Source organism: Oryzias latipes, chromosome 15 (genome assembly GCF_002234675.1).
Source record: "Oryzias latipes chromosome 15, ASM223467v1".
In the NCBI taxonomy this organism is placed as follows: domain Eukaryota; kingdom Metazoa; phylum Chordata; class Actinopteri; order Beloniformes; family Adrianichthyidae; genus Oryzias; species Oryzias latipes.
The window spans coordinates 256530-282475 of NC_019873.2; the positions used below are offsets into that span (position 1 = coordinate 256530).

The window sequence follows — 25946 nt, forward strand, 5'->3', positions numbered from 1 at the left end:
TAGACGTTCTGAGGACTACGTAACGTAGCAGCATTTCCGCCTTCCGCGGATCTGAGCACTGACCGCACGGATTAAAAAAATTATGAGCGAGCGGGCCCTTAATAATAATCATTACAGTAATAAAAGCACATTTAGAAGATGCTTGTTGGTCCAAACGGCAAATGTTTTGCATGGCGAGAAAGAAACAAGCAAAGTTTGTTTCTCCCCCCTCCCCTTTTTGTTGTTTCTTTTGTGTGACTGTGGCTGTCATGGAGGCAACGCAGCGACGGAAGGAGGCGTTGCCTTGGGCGCTCCTGGATTAGGCAGGCGCACGAGAGGGGATGCGCTGGAGAGGAAGAAGGAGGGCTGCTCGGCCGGCTTATGTGCTCTCTCTGAGTTTTGAACGAGGGAGTGTTTGCAGACGTTGTGCTGTACTAACAGTTTGATCCAAGCAAAGAAATAAACGGCTTCTAGCCTCTTCCAGAGCAACGGTGTCCCGCTTGATAAGTTACAGTTTGCGTCCTGACCGGGACCGCACCGGGAATAACAGCGGTTTCCAACTACAGTCTGAAGCCTGAGGCTGAAAGGTAACACGCTGATGGGGTTCCAGCTGTCCTCCAACAGCAAAATCAACGCACAAAAGCACCTATAATAACTCATGTGATCTCAGTTGGTGGTGTCCTGAGTTGACGTCGCTGACGTACGACTTGCATTTACTGGGGAATATCAGATTTGTCTGCTTACATAGCACACGCAAACGCACGTATCCGATTCATATCCGATTTATTTCCACATATGAATGAGGCCTGAATCCGATCTGAGAAAATTGGAATCCATGCGGTTTTTTCCTGCTTACACGTTCACCGGTATATCCGATCTGTGCCACATGAGAGGAAAAAATCGGAATTGGGTCACTTGAACCATGCAGTGTAAATCTGGCCCTAGCGTGTCCTGGTTCTTCCCCGGGGCCTCCGCCCAGTGTGACATGCCCGGAACACCTCTCCAGGGAGGCGTCCAGGAGGCATCTGGACTAGATGCCCGAGCCACCTCAACTGGCTCCTTTCGATGTGGAGGAGAAGCGGTTCTACTCCGAACTCTCCGCGGGTGACCGAGCTTCTCACTCTATCTCTAAGGGAGCGCCCAGCTCATTTCAGCCGCTTGTATTCTGGATCTCGTTCTTTCATGAAGCCAACAAGACAACATCATCTGCAAAAAGCCCAAAGGAAACTCTGTGGTCCCCAAACCAGACCCCCTCTGGCCCCTGGCTGTTTATAGAAATTCTGTCCATAAAAACTATGAACAGAACTGGTGATAAAGGGCAGCCCTGCCGGAGTCCAACGTGGACCAGGAACAGGTCTGACTTACTGCCAGCTATGCAAACCAAGCTCCTACTCCGGTCATACAGAGACCGGACAGCCCTCAGTAAGGCTCCCCGCACACCATACTCCCAGAGCACCCTCCACAGGATACCACGGGGGATGCGGTCGAACTCCTTCTCCAAATCCACAAAACACATATGGACTGGATAAGCAAACTCCCAAAATCCCTCCAGCCCCCTAGAGAGGGTGTAGAGCTGGTCCACCGTTCCACGACCAGGACGGAAACCGCACTGTTGTTCCCTGAATCTGAGGTTCAACTATCGGACAGACTCTCCTCTCCAGTACCCGTTTAATCCAATACTCGGGTCGCGGTGGGCGGGGCTAATCTCCGCGATTTGAAGCCTTCTGTTCACATTCATTAAAATTATTATTTGACAGTACAGTACAGAAGTTATTTGTTGAAAAAAACGTTTCTAAAGTACTTTTATTTGTGAAACAAATGCTTGAGCCTGTAAATTGGTTTGTTCTTTCTTTTCAATGTATAATAGAGTATTTAATTGTATAATAATAGTTTAAAAAAAATAAAGGTTTCTACTTCACGGATTTTGTTTATCACGGGGTCTTTTTGGAACGTAACCCCCGCGAAAAACAAGGGTTTACTGTACTGTACTTTAGATCACCTGATTCGTATTGTGCGCAAATACAATTGCAACAGCACATCACCAGCGGTGGTGGATGTGCAATGACATTTTATTAGTACTGAAAAAAAGATGTCCCCGTCACACAGGCCTCGCATTTCATGACATAATTTGATGACTGGGGGGTATTCCAGGAAGCATGTTTAAACTCCCCTGACTTTAAGCCTGAACTCTGGCTGAAATACGCCTGAACTTGCCAACTCTGGGTATGTCGGTTCCAAAAGACCGGATATGAGTTAGTGTAATTCAGTGTTAATTTCGTCACGAATATTTTTTTGCTGACGAAAACGAAACGAAAACTAGAAAATAAGTCACTGATATAGACTAAAACTATGACCAAATTGATTGACATTATCGTCAACGAATAAAGAAAAATAGACTGTGATGATATCCAATCAGCAGACGGGAGACATGAACAAAAGAACCAATCGGCAAAACGGAACAGGTGAAACTGCATGAGAGAAGAGAACCAATCACAGCTTGACTTATTTGACCGAGCTCCCGGGAAGACGGCATTCAAAGAGCGACAAAATGTCCAAAGCTGGGAGAAAAAGAAGGGGAGACTTGTGGGCTCACTTCACATTTGACGACGAAGAAAAAAAACAAAAGTGTGAAGCATGCGGAGCGATCATTCGTGGAAAGAACACAACGAATTTAAAAAGGCATTTACAGACGAGCCACCCGGACATTTTCTCAAAGGTAAATTCACAACGATGTTGTTTTGTTTATTGAGCTAAGCCAAATTGGAAGACTGCAGTTGCTAGATGTTGAAGCATTAAATATTACGAACTGAAAAGTACTGTAAGATAGCCCCTTCTTCAAGTTAGATGAGAGCACCATATACTAATACCTAATACTATGCTATATACATTTGATAAATACTAATGTTTAGTATATTTTATAATGTTCTACTTGTTGACAATATCACAAATATTTCTAGATTAGTCATGTGAAACGTGACTGTTCACATCCTATCATTATGCTTACTAATATTGTAGGTTTTAAATACCACAATATTGCTAGACAAATTAATACCTTATAAAATCTTTTTTCTTTATCCACCTAGCTGCCAACTTATTAAATATTTACTTTTTTCATGCTTTTATTTGCGTTTATTGCTCTAATATTAACTGCTTGCACAAATTAATAAAGTGATTAAAATGAATAAATAATATAAACATATTTAAATTTATTTTACTTTTTTATGTCACAGCTACAGAAGTCTCCTGATGAACCAAGCGCAACAAAGGCTAAAATGTCTAATCAAAACATTGCTGAAGCACTGTTAGGTACTACAAAGTACAAAAGCAATGCCAGAGAACAACAAGTAAAAGAGGAGGCTATAGCAAAATGGATTGGACGGTCAGGGTTACCACTGACTACAGTAGAAGATGAGGACTTCATTCTCATGATAGAAGTATTTGATAAGAAGCTGACAGTGCCAAAGAAAACCAAGATAAACAATCTGATTGAAAAACATTATGAGGAAGAAATGACAAAAAAAAAATGACAGAATATTTTGGATAAGTTTGGTCTAATTCTTTTGAATGATTGTCCCACGCGCTGGTCCAGTACATATTACATGATTGCACGACTACTATAAGTTAAAGATCCTCTTTGTGAAATAGCAAATGAGATGGGGTGGGACAACTTACTTTCTAGTGAGTGGCAGAAGCTCAGCTCATTGCATAAACTCTTGTTGCCTTTTGCCGAACACACACAGACTCTTCAGAGTGACACAATGTCTATGTCACTGATCGTCCCTGCCCTCTTGGATTTGCATAGCCACCTTACTGATTTTGAAGAAAACACAAGTCATCCGGATTTTGCCACTCTAGCACGAAAAATGAAAGTAAATTTAAACCAACGCTTTGCCTGGGTATTGGATTCATCAGATGAAAATTCTCTCCACTTGTTGCCACTGCTTTCTTTCTCAACCCTATTGTGATACTCTCCTTGATGCCGCCAATGACAGTGCTCAGGAACTTTTTAAGCAGGCAGAGGGGTATGTGGTCCAGTGCATTCAGAGTCAAGAGACTCACCCTGATGATGATGTGGAGGAACTGAATAGACCAGAGCCTGACCCTGAACCACCATCTTCCTCCTCAAGGAAGCCAGTCTTCAAATTTCTGTCCAAATGCAGTGCTAAGTCTAAACCGAAGTTATCCACATGTAGCACAGGCAGCAACTAAGCAAGTCTAAGGAGGAGCTCTCACTGCCCATTACTTGTGATTCAGGAATCCAGTTTTGGCTTGGGAAATGTGACACATTTTATCACAGCTTGAAACCATTAGCATTAGATCTGTTAGCGATGCCGGCTTCGCAAGCTTTTGCAGAGAGAGTTTTCAGTGTCACAGGTGACCTAACCAGGGGAAAGCGTAACAGAGCGAAAGTCACTTTAGCACAAAGTGCTTTCTTGAAAATGAATAGAGGTAAATAAGTGTTGCTATCCTGTGGTTGAATTGCCAGCATTATGGTAGCAAGAAGAAAATGTCGTTCAGTGCACTTTAGATTCGAAATTAAAAATGTTTGCAGTTATTGTTCAGCTCAGCTGTAAGCTTTAAGGTCATGGAGCTAACTTTATTTTTCTTTTATTGATGGTGAATTGGCAGCTAGTTATTGTTCAAATTACCATGACAGTGTTTGTTGCTGCATAAAAGCTTTTGATTTGAAATAAAGACACAGTTGTATAATAATGTATATAAAGTTGAATTTGTGTTTTCTATAGTTTGGTTAAGTTTGTTAACTATACCAAACTTTAAAAATATTGTAAAAAATTGTCTAGTAAATCTGTTATTGATTTTAGTCTTATTTAAGTCGACTAAAATAAGACTAAAATTAAAACAAATCAGATGACTAAAACTTGACTAAAACTAAAAAGAATTATAGTCAAAGGACTAAGACTAAAACTAAATTAAAATTTTGTGTCAAAATTAACACTGGTGTAATTATGCTCCACTTGGTAACCCTGGGTTAATGCACGTGCACAGCAGGTACATAAAGACATTCTCAATGGATCGCCAATTTCCGGAGTCACCATGGAAACGCGTGGAGAAAAAAAGAGAATGCTATACTTCAGTGAGACGGAGTCTGAGATGTTAATGACGGCGTATGAAGATTATACGACCATTAAAAAAGTAACACGGCTGCATCATCAGCAAAAGAAAGAGTTTCTGCATGTAGAAAATGAACAGACAAAATAAACGCATGAGTTTCAATCTCATTTTCATTGTGACACATATATATATACGGTAACTTATCCAACTTAAATTAATTCAATTGGTAACAAGTAATTGAGTTAAATTTTTTCAACCTAATTTCTTACGTCTATCAAACTCAATATTTTTTTAAAACTCAAATTTACATATTTATCTAACTAAATGTAATATTAATTAATTCATTTAAAATTTTTCCATCTTAATTTATTTTTATTTATTTATTTAATTTATTTATTATTTATTTTTCCATCTTAATTTATTGTAATTCTTGAACTTTCATATGTCTAAATATGAGCCTGCAGGATATACTCATTTTTATAACAATAATATGAATGAAACAAAAGGGATTAATAACATGTAACCATATACCATATCTCTGAATTTATCATTACACCAATTTACAGTAGGGGTGCTATATAAACTCATCATCCTCTCCCTCCCTCTCACTCATGGTGCACAAAGAATTAAACACAGTAGGAAAAATATTTAGACAAAACACAGTAAAACAGCTTAACACACTTAAACCGGAATACGTCCAGACAGGCAAAAGGAATGGTATCCCACAATCCCTTGCGGTGCCGATCCAACAGCAGCACCAAAGTTACACCTACTTAATTGAATTAATTTGAATGAAAGCAAAATAACTGTCTGAAAACTACGTGTTATTTTTAAGCTGACTTGACAAAAAAATGATTTATCTTAACTAAAGCAAATAATTAATTTAGATGAAAGTAAAAAAGTTTATCTTTCCAACATCCATACGTGGTCTTATCACCCTCTCATGGTGGAAAAAGTATTATCTGAGCTTCTTCATCCACTAAATCATCTTCAAATGGACACGCCATGCTTCTTCACCTCTCTGTAAACAAACTAACCTTCAACTAAACCTGCTCCGGACCAGGTTATGTTCAGAGCATGAGTTGCTATGGCAACTTGACATACCCTGAAACATACCTCTGTTTTTGGAACCGACAGCGGTGGTTGTACACTTCTTTAGCCTCAAACTTACCTTGGGAGCTAGCATAACCTGCTTTCTGGAATACTGTGTGTTGTGTTACCACAACATTTTGATGTGTTTTTGACCTGTTTCCACAGAGTTACTTAAAGTCATTAGTTGACGCTTGTGTATGTCAATGTTCAGAGAAAGAAGAGAAAGTCTACATATATTCTTATTTTAAGAAAAAGTGCAGCAGAAGGAGGGAAAGATATGTTAGGGGAGCAACAGAGGAGTAGTGAGGAGGAGGATGAGACAGAGCAGCATGATCCACAGCCAGCATGAATGACAGAAGATAGGGAGGAAGACAAAGATGAGACACAAGACAGTCAGCATCATTGGTCAGAGAAGCACGCGGCTCCACCTGTTCCTGGACCAACAGGTGAAGTTAGAATTATGTTAAAACTGTTTCATGTTTATCAGTCTGAATAGAAATGTCTCCAGATATAATTAATAATTACCATGGAAGGGTATTACTATTATTATTTTAGAACAAATGACTTTTTGTACATTATAGAGGTCTCCCATTCAAGAGCCAAACACCCCAAGCATTAAATATAAACACAATAAATCAAAATATATCAGTAGGCATTTAACTGTCTGATAGTTTTCTAAAGGCTGATTTACTACGTTTGGTAGAATGAATTTTAAAATTATAGTTCATTGTTTCTGTGTGCCATCCTCAGATCTAAAGTGGCCCCCTACCGGCCACCCCCATGAAAAATGTCTGGAGGCGCCCCAGCTGGAGCGGCCTCCTCAGGCTGCCCTTCAGCCGCCCTCTGAGGTCAGGCGGCACGCCGATGCCCCGCGTTTCCGCACTCAAAGCACTTCAGACTCCCCGTTCTGGCGTAAACCAAGTCATTTCCGTCCCTGTGCTTCACGTCAAGAGTCTGAGCAGAAGAGCTCAGAAACATGAACACCTGTCTACGAAAGGACTGAACATGCTTCAGCTTCTCACTGCACCCTAAGCCACAGTTCAGAAACCGCTGGCAAACTTCCCAGAACGCTGCAGCTCCTTCTCCAGAGCTTCGTTGGGGATGAACGGGGGAACACCTGAAACAAAATGACCCGCGTGGACGGCCCCGCTAGGGGGAAGACCTGCAGGAACTCCCCGCCCACTGACGCCACTCGCGATCATCAAGTAGGACACTAAACGGTCCTCCGTCGGAAAACAATCACTCCTGTATTCATTCGGGAGGCATAAGTGATGTTAGCATGACCTATTAAGTCCCCCACAGCCCCCCCCCCCCCCCACTCACCAGTAAAACCTCACTCAAATCAGGAAATGACTCAAGAAAGAAAAATCACTGAACCACACAAACTTTCTGTCAAACTCTCGAACTCACTCACTCACACCATCCATGCTGCCGCCGTCCCCACCACCAATCTCCCAGCATGCAGTGCAAGAAAGAGGGACAGACAGGCAGACGCACCTTGATGTTGCGGATCTCCTTCCTCCATGGTTGCACCCGCAGGTGGACGCACACCGTCTCCAGCAGCTCCGCGCACCGGATGACGGCCTCCAGGTGCTTCCTGCAGGTGGCGCTCTGTTCCCCCCGCCGTTCGGCCAGCGCCTGATAGAATGGGAAGACGGTGAAAGGCTTTCTGAGGTCCGGTTCCCCCCGCAGATACTGGGCTGCCCTCTCCAGGAGGCGGGCGTCTCCGCAAGGCCGGATCTCCGGGTACAGCTGCGGGTAACTCCTCACGTAATCCTCGTAGACTTCCTGTCGGGACAGCGCGGCCCGTTCCGCAGCTCCGGTTCTGTCCTTCATACTGGCGCTCGGCGGGGTTCCAGGCTGAATGAGGAAGTGAGCAGCCCGATAGGAAGAGGAAGTGAAAGTCCCGCAGGTCTGATGATCTGTAGAACCAGAAGTTCAGGCTCCAAATGTGAAAGCAGTGGTATGCTCCTTAAAGCAGCAGCTTTGACAGCGCGGCTCTTTCTTCAGTCTCAACAGCTTCTTTCTGGACTCAAAAAAGCTGTTTTCAATATCTGAATTCTCACTGTCCTTATGAAGGTTCTGGTGTCAGGATGTGACCCTACAGTGGCGGTTCTACACTAACTCACTCCCAGGAGTGTAACCCCACCCCCACCCCATCACACAGATTCTTTCGTGTTCCTTAGTGCTAGTAGCCCGTTTTACACAAAAAATGCCTGAATTTTCTAGACTGGTATTTTAGGGGTGTCAAAATCAGTCACACCGTGGGCCTAAATCCAAAGCACGCTTTAGGTCACGGCTGAAAAAGATGAACATTTATTTAACACACCAAAGCTAAACTTTTACAACTTTTAAACCTTTAAAACGGAACTTTTTTGAACATAAATATGAATAAAAACAGGAATATCTGGTTCCGGTGACGTCACTCTACCGAATGGCAGCTTAACGCAGTAGCTCTCTCTATTTTATCGTCTTCACCCCGTAAAAACATCAGATTCTTCTAAGAAAAGGTCGGAAAATAGCATAGGAATAAGCGGGGTGAACATGGGGAAAAAAGAAAAGCAGAAAGGGCCGACAGGGGAACGCACAAATGAGGAAAAGGCCGCGGCGGCGCCACCAACACAACAACAACAAGAAGCTAATGCTATGGCTAACCTGGAGAAAGGGCCCGACTCAGCGTTAGCCACAATACTCGGAGAAATACGCGATTTCCGCCGAGAATTCCAAGACTTCAAGTCGGATTTGGCAAGTATCAGTAACAAAATAGCCGAAGCAGAGACCCGAATTGATAAAGTGGAAGACTGGGTACAAAACGTGGAGCATGTAATGTTAAAGATGCTAAAGATTGTCGGCGAACAGGAAGAGAAAATTGTGGACCAGGAGAGTCGGGCCAGGAGAAAGAATTTAAGACTCTACAATGTTCCTGAGGGAGCAGAGGGATCCTCCATGCAGGAATTTGTGGAAAAAACATTAAAAGATTGTTTAAATCTCTCTCAAGACACCAATCTGGGCATTGAAAGATCACATCGGGCCCTCGGTGCAAAGAGGGGCGGAACAGAAACTCCCCGCTCGATTCTGATACGGTTTGCCAGCTTCACAACCAGAGAAGATGTTTTACGCAAAGCCTGGGGAAAAAAGACTGTTCTTCTGAACGGAAGAAAAATATATTTTGACCAGGACTATGCCCCAGCCATTCTATGGAAACGGAAGGACTATGCTGAAGCAAAAAAGGCTTTAAAACAAAAAAACATCAGATTCCAGACGCCATATCCAGCCAGGATGGAACTGTGCTCTACTCTACTGCGGAGGAGGCGGCCACAGACATGAGAACCAGAGGCTTCCAGGTCAGCGATGTTACACCAAGGGAAACCCTGACGGAGCAGCTGTCCCGAACAGCCTGGGAGATGATGGGAACACAGCAGCAGCAGCGAGACACAGAGGAGCACCGAGAGGAAATCATCCGCAAGAAGCTTCGAGCTTTTAGGAGCCGTTCCCCCGCTTCTGCAGAGGATCAGTGAGGACGAGCAGTCCTCCTGTTAAAGTCTGTGAGTACTTTTCCCCTAACAGCTGAATGTATGCAAGAAGAGAGACAACGGAGAAATGAGTGTTAAAAACATAATCAGGGGCCCTTTTCTCAGGAGGAAGGGTTTTCCCCTATTGGTAGGACTTGAACAACATCCAAGTCACGGTCTGACAGGAACGACCCCAACCTTGGAATCACGTTTTTTACTTTTTTGTTTTTTTTGTTACTACAGTTCTTTGTTCTTGTTCATTAAGGGAGTTGACCAGTCAAAAAGGTATTTATATTTTGAAATGTGCATTTTTTTCCAGAGTGACGAAAGGTATTAAAGTTATTTCTTTTAATGTCAATGGACTCACAAATCCTATTAAGCGTAGCAGAGTTTTGACTAAGATGAAGAAAGAGCAAGCACAAGTGGTGTACTTACAAGAAACTCATCTAAATGATGAGGAACATGAAAAATTAAAGAAAATGAGCTTCACAAATATGTTTTTCTCCTCATACATATCTGGCCGTAGGCGAGGCGTGGCAATTTTAATCTCCAAAAATGTGGATTTTGAAAAGTCTTTTGAGATTAAGGATAAAGAAGGTAGGTTTGTTTTAGTCCAGGGAATGATAGATGGTAATCTAATTACATTCATGAATGTATATGCACCACCAGGAAGCGACTTGAGTTTCTTTAAAAAAATTATTAATATAATGGTAACAGAAACCCGAGGTCTATTGATTTGTGGTGGAGACCTAAACATCAGACTGAGGCCAGACTTGGATAGTTCTAGTGGGAGAATACAAGAGCCAAATACTTTATATAAAAAAGTCTCTACACTCATGGAGGAGGTGGGTTTGATAGACATATGGAGAGAACTTTTCCCTACAAGGAGTGACTACTCCCACTACTCGGCTCCACATTCAATTAATACCAGAATAGATTATTTCCTAACTTTTGGTAAAGATAAGGATACAATCCAAAGATGTGAAATGGGGTCAATAGATGTAAGCGACCATGCACCATTATATCTAACTATTCATCTAAACACATGTCCAAAACTATTCTCTTGGAAATTAAATTCACTCCTTCTTAAAGACACAAATATGAAAAAAGAAATAACAAAAGAAATGAGCGATTTTCTAAAAATAAATGATAATGGAGAAGTGTCATTTCCTATTCTATGGGACACATTAAAGGCAGTTATGAGAGGGAAAATTATCTCAATCGCCTCCCATAGGAAGAAAATGCTTAATAGAAAGGCTGAAGAATTACAAAAGAAGTTAACACAACTAGAAAGCAAACATAAAAAGTACCCTTTAACAAGCACACTGCAACAATTAAAAGAAGTAAGAAACGAAATAAATAATCTGAGTACACAAGAGATAAAGAAAAAATTAATGTATCTGAAACAGAAATACTATGAAGGTGGATCCAAATCAATGAAAATTTTAGCATGGAAACTAAAAAAGAAAATCGCTGACAGCACTGTAAGCAAAATCAAACATCCAGAAACCGGAAATATCATGACCAAATTAAGTGAAATGCATGGGGCGTTTGAAGCATTTCATAAAAACTTATACTCCAAAGTAACTGGTGGGACGGAGGACGAGATTGATCATTTTCTTAACTCCATAAACCTACCAACTCTAAACGAAGAGCAAAATGAGAGAATGACAGCAGAGGTCACAGAAATTGAACTTAGGAAAGCCATAAATCGTCTAAAAACCAATAAGTCACCAGCTTCTGATGGCTTTACCGCAGAGTGGTACAAGGAATTTAAGGACGAGTTGATCCCTATAATGCTTCAGACATTCAACTGGGTGTTAAAGAAATCCCAAATACCACCAAGTTGGAACGATGCCATTATTTCTGCCATTTCCAAAGAAGGTAAAGATAAATTTGAGTGTGGCTCATATAGACCAATCTCCGTCCTTAATATAGACTACAGACTGTTTAGCTCAATTATGGCCAGGCGAATGGAGGAATTCTTACCCAATCTGATAAGTAACGACCAGACTGGATTTATAAGAAACCGGCAGACACAAGATAATATACGCAGAACCCTGCATATAATAGAGCAGATACAAATATTTAAAAATATAGCTATGCTCATTAGTATAGATGCGGAAAAAGCATTTGATTCAGTAAATTGTGACTTTCTGTATAGAGTATTGACTAAATTTGGGTTTCATAACATAATTATTGAAACAGTGAAGGCTCTGTATGCCAATTCCACGGCAAGAGTTAAAGTTAATGGTTACCTCTCAAACAGCTTTACTATCCAGAGAGGAAACAAACAAGGTTGCGCCTGGTCTCCACTTTTATTTGCCTTATATTTAAAGCCGCTGGCACAATCAATTAGACAAAACAAGGACATTAAAGGAATAAACATCCAAGGAAAGGAACACAAACTCGCGTGTTACGCAGATGATATATTAATATATTTAGAACAACCTACAAATCTTTACCTGAACTGATGAATCTGTGCAAACATTTTGGAAACTTATCTGGGTATAAAATTAATATGGACAAAACTCAAATACTTGCTTACAACTACAGCCCTCCAGCCGTAGGATTATTTTCGAGCAGCTCAAATGAAAACGGTGATTAACTGGTGTGATGTGAACTGTAACGCTAAATGGAAAGACATGGAGGAAAATTTGATCACTATTCCCATACAAGCAGTTCTGGTGGACTCAAATATCCAAAAACATATTGACAATATTTGCAATCCGTGGGTTAAGTGTACACTCTCTATATGGAAAAACGTAGTTAAAGAATTAAAACTAGAAAACGACCTCTCAATATTCAAATGGTATGCCTATGATTCTAATTTTGCCCCAAACAAATTGGATTCACGTTTTAAATATTGGTCCACCAAAGGGCTATCAACATTTGGAAGCTTGATTAAGGATGGCAAGGTAATCAGTTTTGAAACGTTGAAATAAAAATACAGTTTGGAAAAGCAGGACTTTTATAGATACCTACAAATAAGGCATTATATAAACACAAAGATTGGAGTAAAGGTTGTAACTAAGGGAGATCTGGTTGACATAATTACAAAGCCATATAAAGGTGATGTTATTAGAAAAACATATTTCTGCTCTGTATGCGTTTTTGATAAGCAAGAATCCTCACTCGACTGAATATGTGAAGACATTGTGGGAGAAAGAGGCCGGAGTGAACATAACACGGGACGAATGGACATCAATATGGAAACAACAATGGAAATGTACCGCTTCACAAAGATGGAGAGAATATGGATGGAAAAGTCTGATCAGATTCTTGATCACACCACTTCAGAAGACTCATTACGATGGAAACCCTCCGTTATGTTGGAGAAAATGTGGAAACCAATGAGCACATCATGTTCACATCATGTGGGACTGCCCTCTCATCAAACCATATTGGATTGAGGTTCATAAAACACTGCAAAAAATTTTCAAATGTACATTTCCTTTTGAAATTAAATTGGATGTATGCCACAGGAATGGTCTAAACAAGATAAATGCTTGATGGGAGCCCTGTTGGTTGCAAGCAAAAAGTGCTTGACTAAAAATTGGCTTTCCCATTATGTACCAGCTTTAACGATATGGTGGGAATTAACATTAGAAATATATAAAATGGAAGAACTAACGGCACACTTGAACAATAGAAAAAACTGGTTTATGTTATGCTGGAAAAAGTGGGTCCAATATACCAATTCAAATATGTCACATATTTTTTCAAAAATACAAACAAATGGATAATCTCTGGTCACTCCCTGTAGTTCAATGTTCTTATATTTTGTTTAAAAAACAAACAAAAAAACACTTTTCTATGTTTGTGTATTGAAAACTTCTATGCAAATTCAAATTATAATGTTTATTGTACTGTTTTGTACTGTAAAACTGAAAACATAAATAAATAAATAAATAAAAACATAAAAAAAACAGGAATATCAATCCACAATAAATCAAGTTCAACCTTAAATAACGCACAATATTTTGCTCTAATTCTGTCAAAATAATGAAATATAGACATGCAGCATAACAAAACAAACAAAGCCTGGAAATATTAACATGTTTTTAAGGCCAACACTAGAAAAAACGAATCAAATCGTTCTGATTTCTTTGCTCTTTTGTGTTATTCTTTTAGAGCTGGACTCCTGGCATCATTTTTAGCAAGAAGTTCATTTCAGTCAGACAACTCTTGCAGTAAAAAAGATTTATTCCATATTTCTTTTAGTTTGGCATAAGGCTCCGTTCAGATACATAAAACAAAGATCTCCATAGAAAACTTTGGGTATTAAACTACCACCCAAACCAAAAGGAGATCAGCAAGAGCTTGAAGAGAATGTGAATGTTGAAATCAGTAGTATGTGTGTTTAAGTCAGATGAAGTGTGTTTCGGAGCCATTCCATTCCAGACTTACAAGTATGACTGCTATGTGTGACCGGACACCATTGACCGTAGGGCCGCTCCCATTCGAGTACAGCACCATGAAGGGAAAATACTATCTAGATAGAACAGAAAGAAGACCAGGCAAATTGAATGTGGAGCCAATCCGTCTGAAAAGACGCCGCAGGGGAACCATAAATTGAAACCCTCATGAACCAAACCTGTAAGACGACACAAGCTTAACATCAATAAATTCCAAGCTTCCATCTGGCATACTAAGATGCAAGCTTAACGTCCAAATTTGGACGCTTCCATCTGTAGCCGGGGCACACTTTTGCTTCGGGGTGCGTGCAGCGCCGGCTAAGATCTTTTGCTTAGTGTTTTCAGATGAATAACGAGTCTCACATAGGAATTGCCATCCAGGATGAGGGATTTTACTGTGTTAAAGCAAAAATACAGCACATGTGCGTTACTTCTGGACTCACTTCGACACACCTCCTCTTGGCAGTCCTCATGGAGACTCAGGTGCATATGACAAAAATACATTCAATAATAATTACAGCGTGGTCGTATAGTGTACTGTCTTACACTTCCCTCATTAAATGGCATTCTTATATTATTTTAAATCACAAAACACTGATACAAATAACAAAACTGTACAATATAGACGCAAAAAAGGAGGGAAGTCGCAGGACGAGCAGAGACTGGAACTTGGAAGCCAGCCAACTTCTTGTTAAAGGTTTTACACCGTCCACCAGAAACGGAAGTGCTGACCAGGGAGTAGGGCATAGCAGGCTCAGGAAACGATGCATGGATAAAGGACAAAAGCAGTATCAGTCTTGGCAATGAATATATGTATCTTAGAAGAACTGGTCAGTTTTAGAATGCTTGAGATAAAGGGAATAAAGGTGCTCTTAAACGACAAAATCGGAGAAAGTGAAATCAAGTTGTGAGTTTACAGAGAGAGTTATAGTTGTGTATTCACCACACCTTAGAAAGCCATCAGAAGCACAGATTCCAACAGAGAATTGACATAGTGAGATATGGAACCTGCACATAATCTTAGCACCAGTGTTAATTTTGACACAAAATTTTAATTTAGTTTTAGTCTTAGTCCTTTGACTATAATTCTTTTTAGTTTTAGTCAAGTTTTAGTCATCTGATTTGTTTTAATTTTAGTCTTATTTTAGTCGACTTAAATAAGACTTAAATCAATAACAGATTTACTAGACAATCTTTTACAATATTTTGAAAGTTTGGTATAGGAAACAAACTTAACCAAAATATATAAAACACAAATTCAACTTTATGTCAATACAACGGTGTCTTTATTTCAAATCAAAAGTTTTTTTGCAGCAACAAACACTGTCATGGTAATTCAAACAATAACTAGCTGCCAATTCACCATCAATAAAAGAAAAATCAAGTTAGCTCCATGACCTTAAAGCTTACAGCTGAGCTGAGCAATAACTGCAAACATTTTTAATTTCGAATCTAAAGTGCACTGAACGACATTTTCTTCTTGCTACCACAATGCTGGCAATTCAACCACAGGATATCAACACTTATTTACCTCTATTCATTTTCAAGAAAGCACTTTGTGCTAAAGTGACTTTCGCTCTGTTACGTTTTCCCCTGGTTAGGTCACCTGTGACACTGAAAACTCTCTCTGCAAAAGCTTGCGAAGCCGGCATCGCTAACAGATCTAATGCTAATGGTTTCAAGCTGTGATAAAATGTGTCACATTTCCCAAGCCAAAACTGGATTCCTGAATCACAAGTAATGGGCAGTGAGAGCTCCTCCTTAGACTTGCTTAGTTGCTGCCTGTGCTACATGTGGATAACTTCGGTTTAGACTTAGCACGGCATTTGGACCGAAATCTGAAGACTGGCTTCCTTGAGGAGGAAGATGGTGGTTCAGGGTCAGGCTCTGGTCTATTCAGTTCCTCCACATCATCATCAGGGTGAGTCTCTTGACTCTGAATGCACTGGACCACATACCCCTCTGCCTGCTTAAAAAGTTCCTGAGCACTGTCATTGGCGGCATCAAGGAGAGTATCACAATAGGGTTGAGAAAGAAAGCAGCGGCAACAAGTGCACGGAGAGAATTTTCATCTGATGAATCCAATACCCAGGCAAAGCGTTGGTTTAAATTTACTTTCATTTTTCGTGCTAGAGTGGCAAAATCCGGATGACTTGTGTTTTCTTCAAAATCAGTAAGGTGGCTATGCAAATCCAAGAGGGCAGGGACGATCAGTGACATAGACATTGTGTCACTCTGAAGAGTCTGTGTGTGTTCAGCAAAAGGCAACAAGAGTTCATGCAATGAGCTGAGCTTCTGCCACTCACTAGAAAGTAAGTTGTCCCACCCCATCTCATTTGCTATTTCACAAAGAGGATCTTTAACTTTGAGGAGTCGTGCAATCATGTAATATGTACTGGACCAGCGCGTGGGACAATCATTCAAAACAATTAGGCCACACTTATCCAAAATCTTCTGTGTTGCAACAGATGACTTGCGAAAGAGCTTCACAATTGATCGTGCTTTGTCAAGGATTTGCTTCACACTTGACTCCTTGTTTAGCATGTGGACCACAAGCTGCAGCGTGTGAACCACACATGGCATCCTTTCCATATCCATCTCCATGTTTTGATAGCTACCAAAAAGAAAGTAAATACGTATCAGGTAAATGAGGTAATACATTAACTTACTGTCAAATGAAATTATGAATAAAAGTGACTTACTTCTGGTCTTCAGTCTCCTCTGAATCACTTTCACCTTGGGGGGACTCCTCTTGATCCTCTGAACTAGCCTCTTCTTCTTCTTCTTGAATAGAGTGTTTAAATGCTGCTACCATATTGCTACCATTGTCTGCTATTACAGTCAGAATTTTGTCATTTGAAATGCCCCATTCCTGCATGCACTTATCCACGCAGGCCTTAATAGACTGGGCAGTGTGTGGATGGGCAACTTGTTCAAGAGCGAGCAGGATGTGTTCTGCATTGTTTTGATCAACACAAAAAAAGCAACAACTTATGCCAAGGAATGATGCAGACAGTCCCTTTTTAGTCCATAGGTCAATTCCAATTGACACTTTACGAGCACCACACAGTCGTTTCTTAAACTTTGTCATTTCTTCCTCATAGTGTTTTTCAATCAGATTGTTTATCTTGGTTTTCTTTGGCACTGTCAGCTTCTTATCAAATACTTCTATCATGAGAATGAAGTCCTCATCTTCTACTGTAGTCAGTGGTAACCCTGACCGTCCAATCCATTTTGCTATAGCCTCCTCTTTTACTTGTTGTTCTCTGGCATTGCTTTTGTACTTTGTAGTACCTAACAGTGATTCAGCAATGTTTTGATTAGACATTTTAGCCTTTTTTGCGCTTGGTTCACCGCCTTCATCAGGAGACTTTTGTAGCTGTGACATAAAAAAGGAAAATAATTTAAATATGTTTATATTATGTATTCATTTTAATCACTTTATTTGTGCAAGCAGTAAATATTAAAGCAATAAAAGCAATTAAAAGCATGAAAAGAGTAAATATTTATTAAGTTGGCAGCTAGGTGGATAAAGAAAAAAGATTTTATAAGGTATTCATTTGTCTATCAATATTGTATGTTTTAAATATCACAATATTGCTAGATTAGTATGTATGATGATAGGATGTGAACAGTTACGTTACATGACTAATCTAGAAATATATGTGATATTGTCAACAAGTAGAACATTATAAAATATACTAAACATTAGTATTTATCAAATGTATATAGCATAGTATTAGGTATTAGTATATGGTGCTCTCATCTAACTTGAAGAAGGGGCTATCTTACAGTACTTTTCAGTTCGTAATATTTAATGCTTCATCATCTACACACTGGAGTCTTCCAATTTTGCTTAGCTCAATAAACAAAACAACATCGTTGTGAATTTACCTTTGAGAAAATGTCCGGGTGGCTCGTCTGTAAATGCCTTTTTAAATTCGTTGTGTTCTTGCCGCGAATGATCGCTCCGCATGCTTCACACTTTATTTTTTTTTCTTCTTTGTCAAATGTGAAGTGAGCCCACAAGTCTCCCCTTCTTTTTCTCCCAGCTTTGGACATTTTGTCGCTCTTTAAATGCCGTCTTCCCGGGAGCTCAGTCAAATAAGTCAAGCTGTGATTGGTTCTCTTCTCTCATGCAGTTCCGTCTGTTCCGTTTTGCCGATTGGTTCTTTTGTTCATCTCTCCCGTCTGCTGATAAGATTTCGTCACAGTCTATTATCGTCTAGTCCTTTATTCGTTGACGACAATGTCAATCAATTTAGTCATAGTTTGAGTCTCCATCATTGACTCATTTTCTAGTTTTCGTTTAGTTTTCGTCAGCAAAAAAATATTCGTGATGAAAATAATGACGAAAATATTTAGTCAACGAAATTAACACTGCTTAGCACCCACATTGTTATATGCACCAATGTTAAATGAGGTAACCTTTTGACGCACCTTTAAAAGACCCTTGAGGAGCAGGCGAATGGAAGGGTAACCAAGGAGATTCGTAGATGAGGAAGTTCAACATCTCATGTAGAACTGGACTACAGCTCGGCTGGATTTGATGCTTTGTACTTGATATCGGTGGTGCTCAAATAGGTGGACAACAAAAGCACAGACTACTGAAATATTAATTGGCAAAGGGATGTCTGGATACTGGCAAAGGAAGAACAATTTGAGATCCATGAGGGATCACAGGTTTTTTAATAGTATTTTAGCCGGGCCAAACCTCATGCATTTAGAGCAGGGGTCGGGAACCTATGGCTCGCGAGCCATTTATGGCTCTTTTGATGGTCACATGTGGCTCGCAGACAAATCTTTAATTATACTTTTTTTTTTCATTAGACCAGTCCTTCTCGGGCGCGATGCGATGCCAGAGGCGCGCAGTAGTAGCGGTGCATGGAGAAAAAAATCTGCGCCAGCATTATCAGTTTACTATTATCTATTATTTCACAGAGTTTGTACCAGCCGGAAACCTGTGAATTGACGTGCCTAAAACTGCGCGCTCCCGTCTCTGAGAAAGAGCGCGCAGATGCGGGGACGGGATGTGTGAGGGAGAAAGCAGAGGGTGGGGGTGAGGGGTTGTGGGGACCGGCAGCAGGTGAACCGCGCAGGGATTGTAAAAACGTAAAACCCGCTGCCCGTCACTCACTGCAGCGTGTGAGTGTGTGTTTGGCTCCACGTCTGCATGTGATCAGTCTTTGTCACATCTACAGAACATTCAGACCTAAGATCACATTTAAAGTCTCAACGCCTGCATGAAGCAGAAACTCACCACGTATCAACCAGACTACTAGACCATCAGCAAAACTACCACGAGAAATACTCATCATTTATTAGCAACAGCATAACAATGTTATTAAAAAGAATCCACAGACTTATTGTACTTTAAAAATGTTGAAATTACATCAAATGCACACATTCACTTGTATATTTAGTTTTAAACATATCGTTGCATACTGACTTGGACTGGGTGGGTGGGTGTCAGAATATCACAGAATTTAAAAATTATTCTGTAACAGATTACACAACAGTTTTTAAGTTATATTATTACAATTTTTAAGTTAACTTATATTAAAATTTACATTTTCAGTTGGCTTAAATTTGTATTATTTCATTTCATAAATATTAATATAACTCAACTTAAAAATTAAGAGTTGATTTACTCAAAGTTTTTAATATTTTCCAACAAATACTTTTAAATATTTTTCAACTAAGAAAAAAGCTGTAACTACATATTTTTTATGAGATTACTCAACTCATAAAATATGTAAGATGAACTCAAATGTTTTAAAAAATTATCCAACTCATTAAATGTGTGTACTGCTCAAAATATTTCATATTGTTCACCATAAAAATGTTTGGAACTTAAAACTTATTCTAAAACAGATATTGATGTTGCCCAACTACACAATTTTTGGAGCTAACAACTAAAAAAAAACAAACAGAAAACAAACATGAAAGCCTCACAATAGTGATTGCGTAATACAATTTTTTTATTAAACAAAGTGCTCTTTTCAAAAATGCCCAAATTCCAACAGGTTTAAGAAACAGTGGAATAAAATTGTGCAAAATGACAGTGCTACAACAACATATTAACTTTAAGTACCGGTATACATAACATTTTATTTTTTTCTTAAGGCCAACACTAGAACAGTTTTTAAAATAACCCCTTTTTTCAGCCATGAATAACAGGACACCTGAAGCAAAATGTTTTGGTTATTGTAGAGTATGGCAGAAACAGAAAACCAAAAAACCAATAACTGCATAAAACCAACAAAATAGTCCATTCTCTGAGATCCACTCGCTGAACAAAAAATTCTTCAGTGACAACAAACGCCCTTTAAGGGGTTTGTTGTCCTCTAGGCACATGACAACTTTCTGCATGAATGTGAAGGTGAGTTCAAGCTTTTTCGGGTACTGCAGGTCCAGTGCATAGATGTACCCGAAAAGCAGAATAAATGAGTCTGCCAGATTTGTGGGACCACTGACAAGTATGTCATTCTCCACGACGATGAAGATCCTCTCAGGGTTAAAGATGGCAGCATCAGTAGCGTCACCCAAGACAACTGACAGGAGAGCCACAGCGGTGTCTGTGAGGTCTGGACCATCTGGAGACTAGAGAACAAAAAACAGATGAGTTCAGATCCTCAAAGATATTTCTCACACTTGGATTAGTACTGGAGCTACAAATTTTAATCTTTTCATGCCAACATTGCACTTGGCTTGTTTTTCTGAAAATGGAAGACATTTATAAAATAATGTAAGATTAAAACAACAATTCTTGATTCAAATCATAATGGATCAGGAGCAGATCAAAATGTGCTATTTGAAAAAGCTGAGGCTTGTGATGCAGCAACATGGGCATCTGCTCCGCTCCTCCGTACCCCTCATCTACGTCTATGTTATCCTAGTCTGAGCTGCATCTGCCTCAAAAATACACAGCGGCATAGCTCAAATATTGATCATCATTTATTTTGTTAATTTATTTTATGTTAGCTTTAGACTTTTAGCTTAACTTTAACTTGTATTACTATATATTATGATTGAGATTTCATTGAATAAAAGACAGAATATGGCAATTAATTGTAGTTTCTGAACAAAAGCGATATTTTATTCTAGAAATTAGGCAGCAGATGAATTTATATCAGATGGCTGCAGTGCGGAGGAGAGGACCCACTGTGGCAGGCGGAGGTGAGCTGTAAGCTATCAGAAATGCAATAATGAGGAAACCAATTATTATTTTATTTTGGAGGATTTTAAAAAAAAACGAGGAGCAGCATTGTCTAAAAATTGCAGAAATTCTGCCGAATACAGTAAAAATCCACTCGCCACCGAAGTGGCCTATGCCTCCCGTAACAGCGGAGAGCAGTCAGGACTTTCGTGGTGCTCTGCAGAATTTATGCAATTTTTAGATAAAGAAAAAGGTCCCACATCTTCTCCCTGATGATTGCCTATCATCTTCAGTATTATTTTTTAAATTGTAGCAGAACAATTGTGATCTTGCTTACAAAGTACGAATAAACAAACTCAATAAAATCTCAATCATAGAATATCAAAACACGTTTAAGTTTACTTTGACATTTTAATACGCTGAACACTGTTATAGCAGCGCAATTAAAATTACACTGTTCGTAGTCTAATTAACCTATGTTACAACATATACATTTTTGGCTTATAGAGAAGCGTGGCCTCTATATTTACAATTACCTTTGTCTTTTTAAGTTTAGCAGGTGCGGTTTATAGTGCCAAAATAACGGGAATGCTGAAAAAAATGTCTTTAAAAAAGGACATGCTTTTTGATTTTGGCTTAAAACAGCATAATCATAATTAAAATACCATTTCTATTTTTACAATAGAAAAACTATATAGTCAGAGCGAGACTTAAATAGTTAATCCGTTATACTTTCGATTCCATTTTAGCCATGTATTTTCTACCTGTCAGTTTGCAGAATTGTATAATCCAGTCCTCGTTCTCCTTGTGTTGTTTAAATGATTTTGAGTTTCAGTTGAAGGATAAGGGAAAAGCATTGACAGGGAGGCATGTACACTTACAGTTCAGGTCTTGAAAAAGTCTGATGCATCTTCACGGAGATACACAGGAAGTGAAAGGAGGACCAGTGCACGTCTAATGTTTACATCACACTGTTCCTAAAAGAACAAAAAGAAATATCCATTACCATTAATGCAAATGCAGAGCTAACATTTCCAATATTTATTTAAGGAACTTTAAGAAATAATAAAATTATATCTTTTCTAGATGTATATTTCTAGTGAGATGACAATACAGTGTTCATGGCATGATCCACTTTAGGTCAAAGACCAAAAGTCATTTTTAAGGCAAGTGATGCCATGGCTTTGCTGTTTTTAGCCACTTTTGTTTCCTTTATTTTGTCAAGGATATCTGTGTGATTGAAGATTTTTTGTATCATCTTAAGAATGGGAACATGTACTGCTGTGTGTCCTGGCTCTAGCAGATACTGTACAGGCTTTACTACAGGATATTTACTTTCAATGAAGGTTTTTCTTCTTTTAATTGAAGATAACTGCCTGCCCTTAGCAGTTGAACTAAGAACAACATTACTGCCAACATCATTTAGAAGATTTCACTGACAGTGATGTTGTGAATTTCTAAGATTTCTTTTATGTCATGTCTGAGTATTGGTTGGGATAAGGAAAAAATTTGAGCTAAATGCTCCACTATTTCCTGGGAAGCCATGTCTGATACATGAAGAATAGATTGCATTTTCAAAAATAACAATGCCAAATTACGGATCAACTGGCCTTTTAAAGTATCTGTGTCACACTGATTGTTAAACTCATTAAAATCAAACATATCCACAAATTCTGCACCGTGATTTTCAGCTGTTTCCCCAACATGTTCTGGTGCAACTACAACTGGGGCCTGTTTCAGAAAGGAGGTTAAGTGTAAACTCTGAGTGCATTAACCCTGAAATCAGGGAAACCCTGGGTTTTCTGTTTCAGAATGGGAGGTTTGTTAAACCAGAGAAAGCAGAGTAAGTCAAACCCGTTTCTGAAAGAGAGGTAACTTATACTCGGAGTCAGTATCCATGGTTACTTATGCTGTGAACCTAACCTGGTCGGGAGCAGGTTTTATTCTCCAAACTCGAAGTTTCTGCCGGTCCCCTCCCCTTTTTAAAGACGAAGCGGTATGTTTCGCTTTAACCTTCATTGCCCACATTTCCGTCAAACAGAGACGGTCTAAGTGACAAGAATGGCTTGTCCTTTTTTGGAGGACCCAATAGACGAGGAGGCTGCATTAATTCATAGAAAATTATATTCACCTTGTACGAGGATTTTGAGAAGACTCAATTTTTTTTCCACTTTTAGCTGCTGCCATGTTCTTTTAATTCCTGCAGGATTGCATCTACATGAAAATGAAATCAGGGACATTGAATTAGATTAATGTAACAATTACTTTTCGGAAACACAATTTTCTAGCACTGCTTACTTTTTTAATCCCGTATAAACCTACACCACTTGATCAATACAAGGGTAGTGTTGCAGTGTGTGTGTGCTGAGCGGGGTGCGATCCACGAGAGACAAGGGGAGGGGCGAGTGCAGTTGCAGATGGGGGGGGGGGGTAGAGCGTGGTATATATTGTGTGTTCGGAGGACGGAGCACTTAGTTAAATAAAGAGGAGGTGTCATTCCCAGAATAACTGTTTTGGAGTCATTCTTAATCCGCTCTGGAGGTTGAGGGTTTCGAACGGGAAGTGAACCCCGAAGGAGAATTCCCGAAATCACGGTCGGAAAGACGAGAGAAAAGAAAGGAGAAGTCTTCGCGCAGCGAAAGGTTCAACATTAAACAAAAGTTCACTTTTAAAAACACAATTGCATGTATTAATATTAAACTGACCAACGTTTGCAAGAGGGGAAGGTTAACAAAAAAGTCCTCTAAACATTACCAACGTTAAATGCATTTCCCCCCCCCCAGATTGGTTCTGTACACTATGCAGCATTTCATGCATTTACACCAGGAATAACACTTCAAAAGTACACCTAAATATCGCCATTTTTTATTTCACTCCTTACGCTATTTAAAAAGTTATTACAGCCAATATTTTATAACAATGATTTAAATTCAAACTTGCGCATTAACTTGAGCAGCTATGTTTTCCCACGCTAACTGTCTCTGTTTTGCAGATGCAGCGGTGTTGCTTTTCTTCTGGAATATGTGCTCATATTCACTGTAACTCTGCAGCAGCACGTCAAGTTCAGCTGGCGAAAAATACGCAGACCTCTTTTTTTCACGGTTGCCATGGTGACTCGTGATATCTGTGCTCCATTGATAATGGCTTCTTATAGACGCGGTGCGCACGCTCACCTCCGAATCAGTCCACTCAGAGTTTATTGATCTAACTCGGATCAGCTGCTCTGAAACTGAAAACTCAGAGTTGTCAATCTCCCGATTGACCAACTCAGAGTTCAAGTTCAACCTCAGAGTTGGTCGAACCTCCTTTCTGAAACAGGCCCCTGGGGGACTATCGTTTGTCAATGCAACACATTCACCAAAGTCTGAATCACCACCATGTTTTCTGCTTTTGTGAGCATTAAATGCTGAGTAGCTGTTTGTTCTATGAGTACAGTTTTTAAATGGACATGCCACCATTTCATGACTACGTAAATGACCCCTCAAATGACAAAAAAGATTAGTCTCCGAAAAGGGCATCTTCAAGTTGCACAAAAAACATGTAAAAACTGCGGAATTCCCTCCAACTGCATCTGCTTTACGTAAATCAATGTGCGACCTTGACAGATGAGCTTCATTGCTTCAAATGATGGAAAAGTGCAAATACAACTATCATAGAGACATGGCAGTGGAGACACTTTTGAATATTGGCTATGCAGTATTGTGTAGTGCAAAAATAATTGTCCACGTGTATCTGAAGTAGCAGAACGCAACTTGCATTTCCACTCCATTGTGCCACCTTCAGCCTGTAATTAAAATATGTTTAGTTAAATATCAAATCATTTCAACTCTATTTAAAACTTTGGCTGGTGATAGTGTGCATATATGTTTCCATGCTCCCAATAATTTTTTTTTTATATATATATATATATATATATATATATATATATATATATATATATATATATATATATATATATATATATATATATATATATATATATTATATATATATATATATATATATATATATATATATATATATATATATATATATACTAAAAGGCCCGTACACACCGGGACGAATATTCGCCAGGCGTTATTCGCCAGCGTTTTTCGCCACGTTTTTTGTGTTCACACCCAGGCGATTTTCGCTGACGATGAGCCGAGCAAACATGCAATTTCATTCCCTGACATTAGATGGCGCTTAATGTAAAACAGAAATACTCCTGTACACGAGGTGGCGCTGCGCAACTTTAGGCTTCTTAAAGTCGCTTTTCACTCACAAGAAGAGAGCAAGTATTTACGCGCTAGTCAGAATAATACAAAGAAAACATGAATATTTCAAGCACCAGTAGCTCCAACTGGTGCTTCGTTCGGGGATATTTTAGAATGTCCGTCATTATTTCTTCGCGGCAGTGTTCGCTACTTGGCGTCTATCTTCTTCGCTGGTATGTGTGCTCAGCAAGGCAGTTTTGTGTTTGAGCGCCCCCAAGTTGTGTTTTACTGTAACTTCAGAGGCTCCAGACACGTGTGCAAAAGCGGCATTCTGATTGGTCATATAGATTTCGACGCATCGCGTCGAAAAAAAAAAAAACGAACCCGAGGCGTTTTTTTTTTTTGACGCTTGCCGTTTTTTCGCGTCGGTGTGCACATTCTCATTGGTGCCCTTTGTTTAGTCACGGGGCGTTAAACGTCGGCGAAAATCGCCGGCGAAATTCGTCCCAGTGTGAAC

General features: G+C 39.5%; 1 protein-coding gene across 1 annotated transcript in view; it reads right to left on the bottom strand.

Moving 5' to 3' along the window:
• The window catches only part of LOC105357917, a 32278-nt gene extending 23946 nt beyond the window's left edge, over positions 1–8332 (bottom strand). The window contains exon 1 of the mRNA XM_023963547.1: positions 7642–8332. Within this exon, the coding sequence (XP_023819315.1) occupies positions 7642–7980 (339 nt within the window). The 5' untranslated portion in view covers positions 7981–8332. The remainder of the gene's footprint in view (positions 1–7641) is intronic.
• Between the last annotated feature and the right edge of the window lie 17614 nt (positions 8333–25946).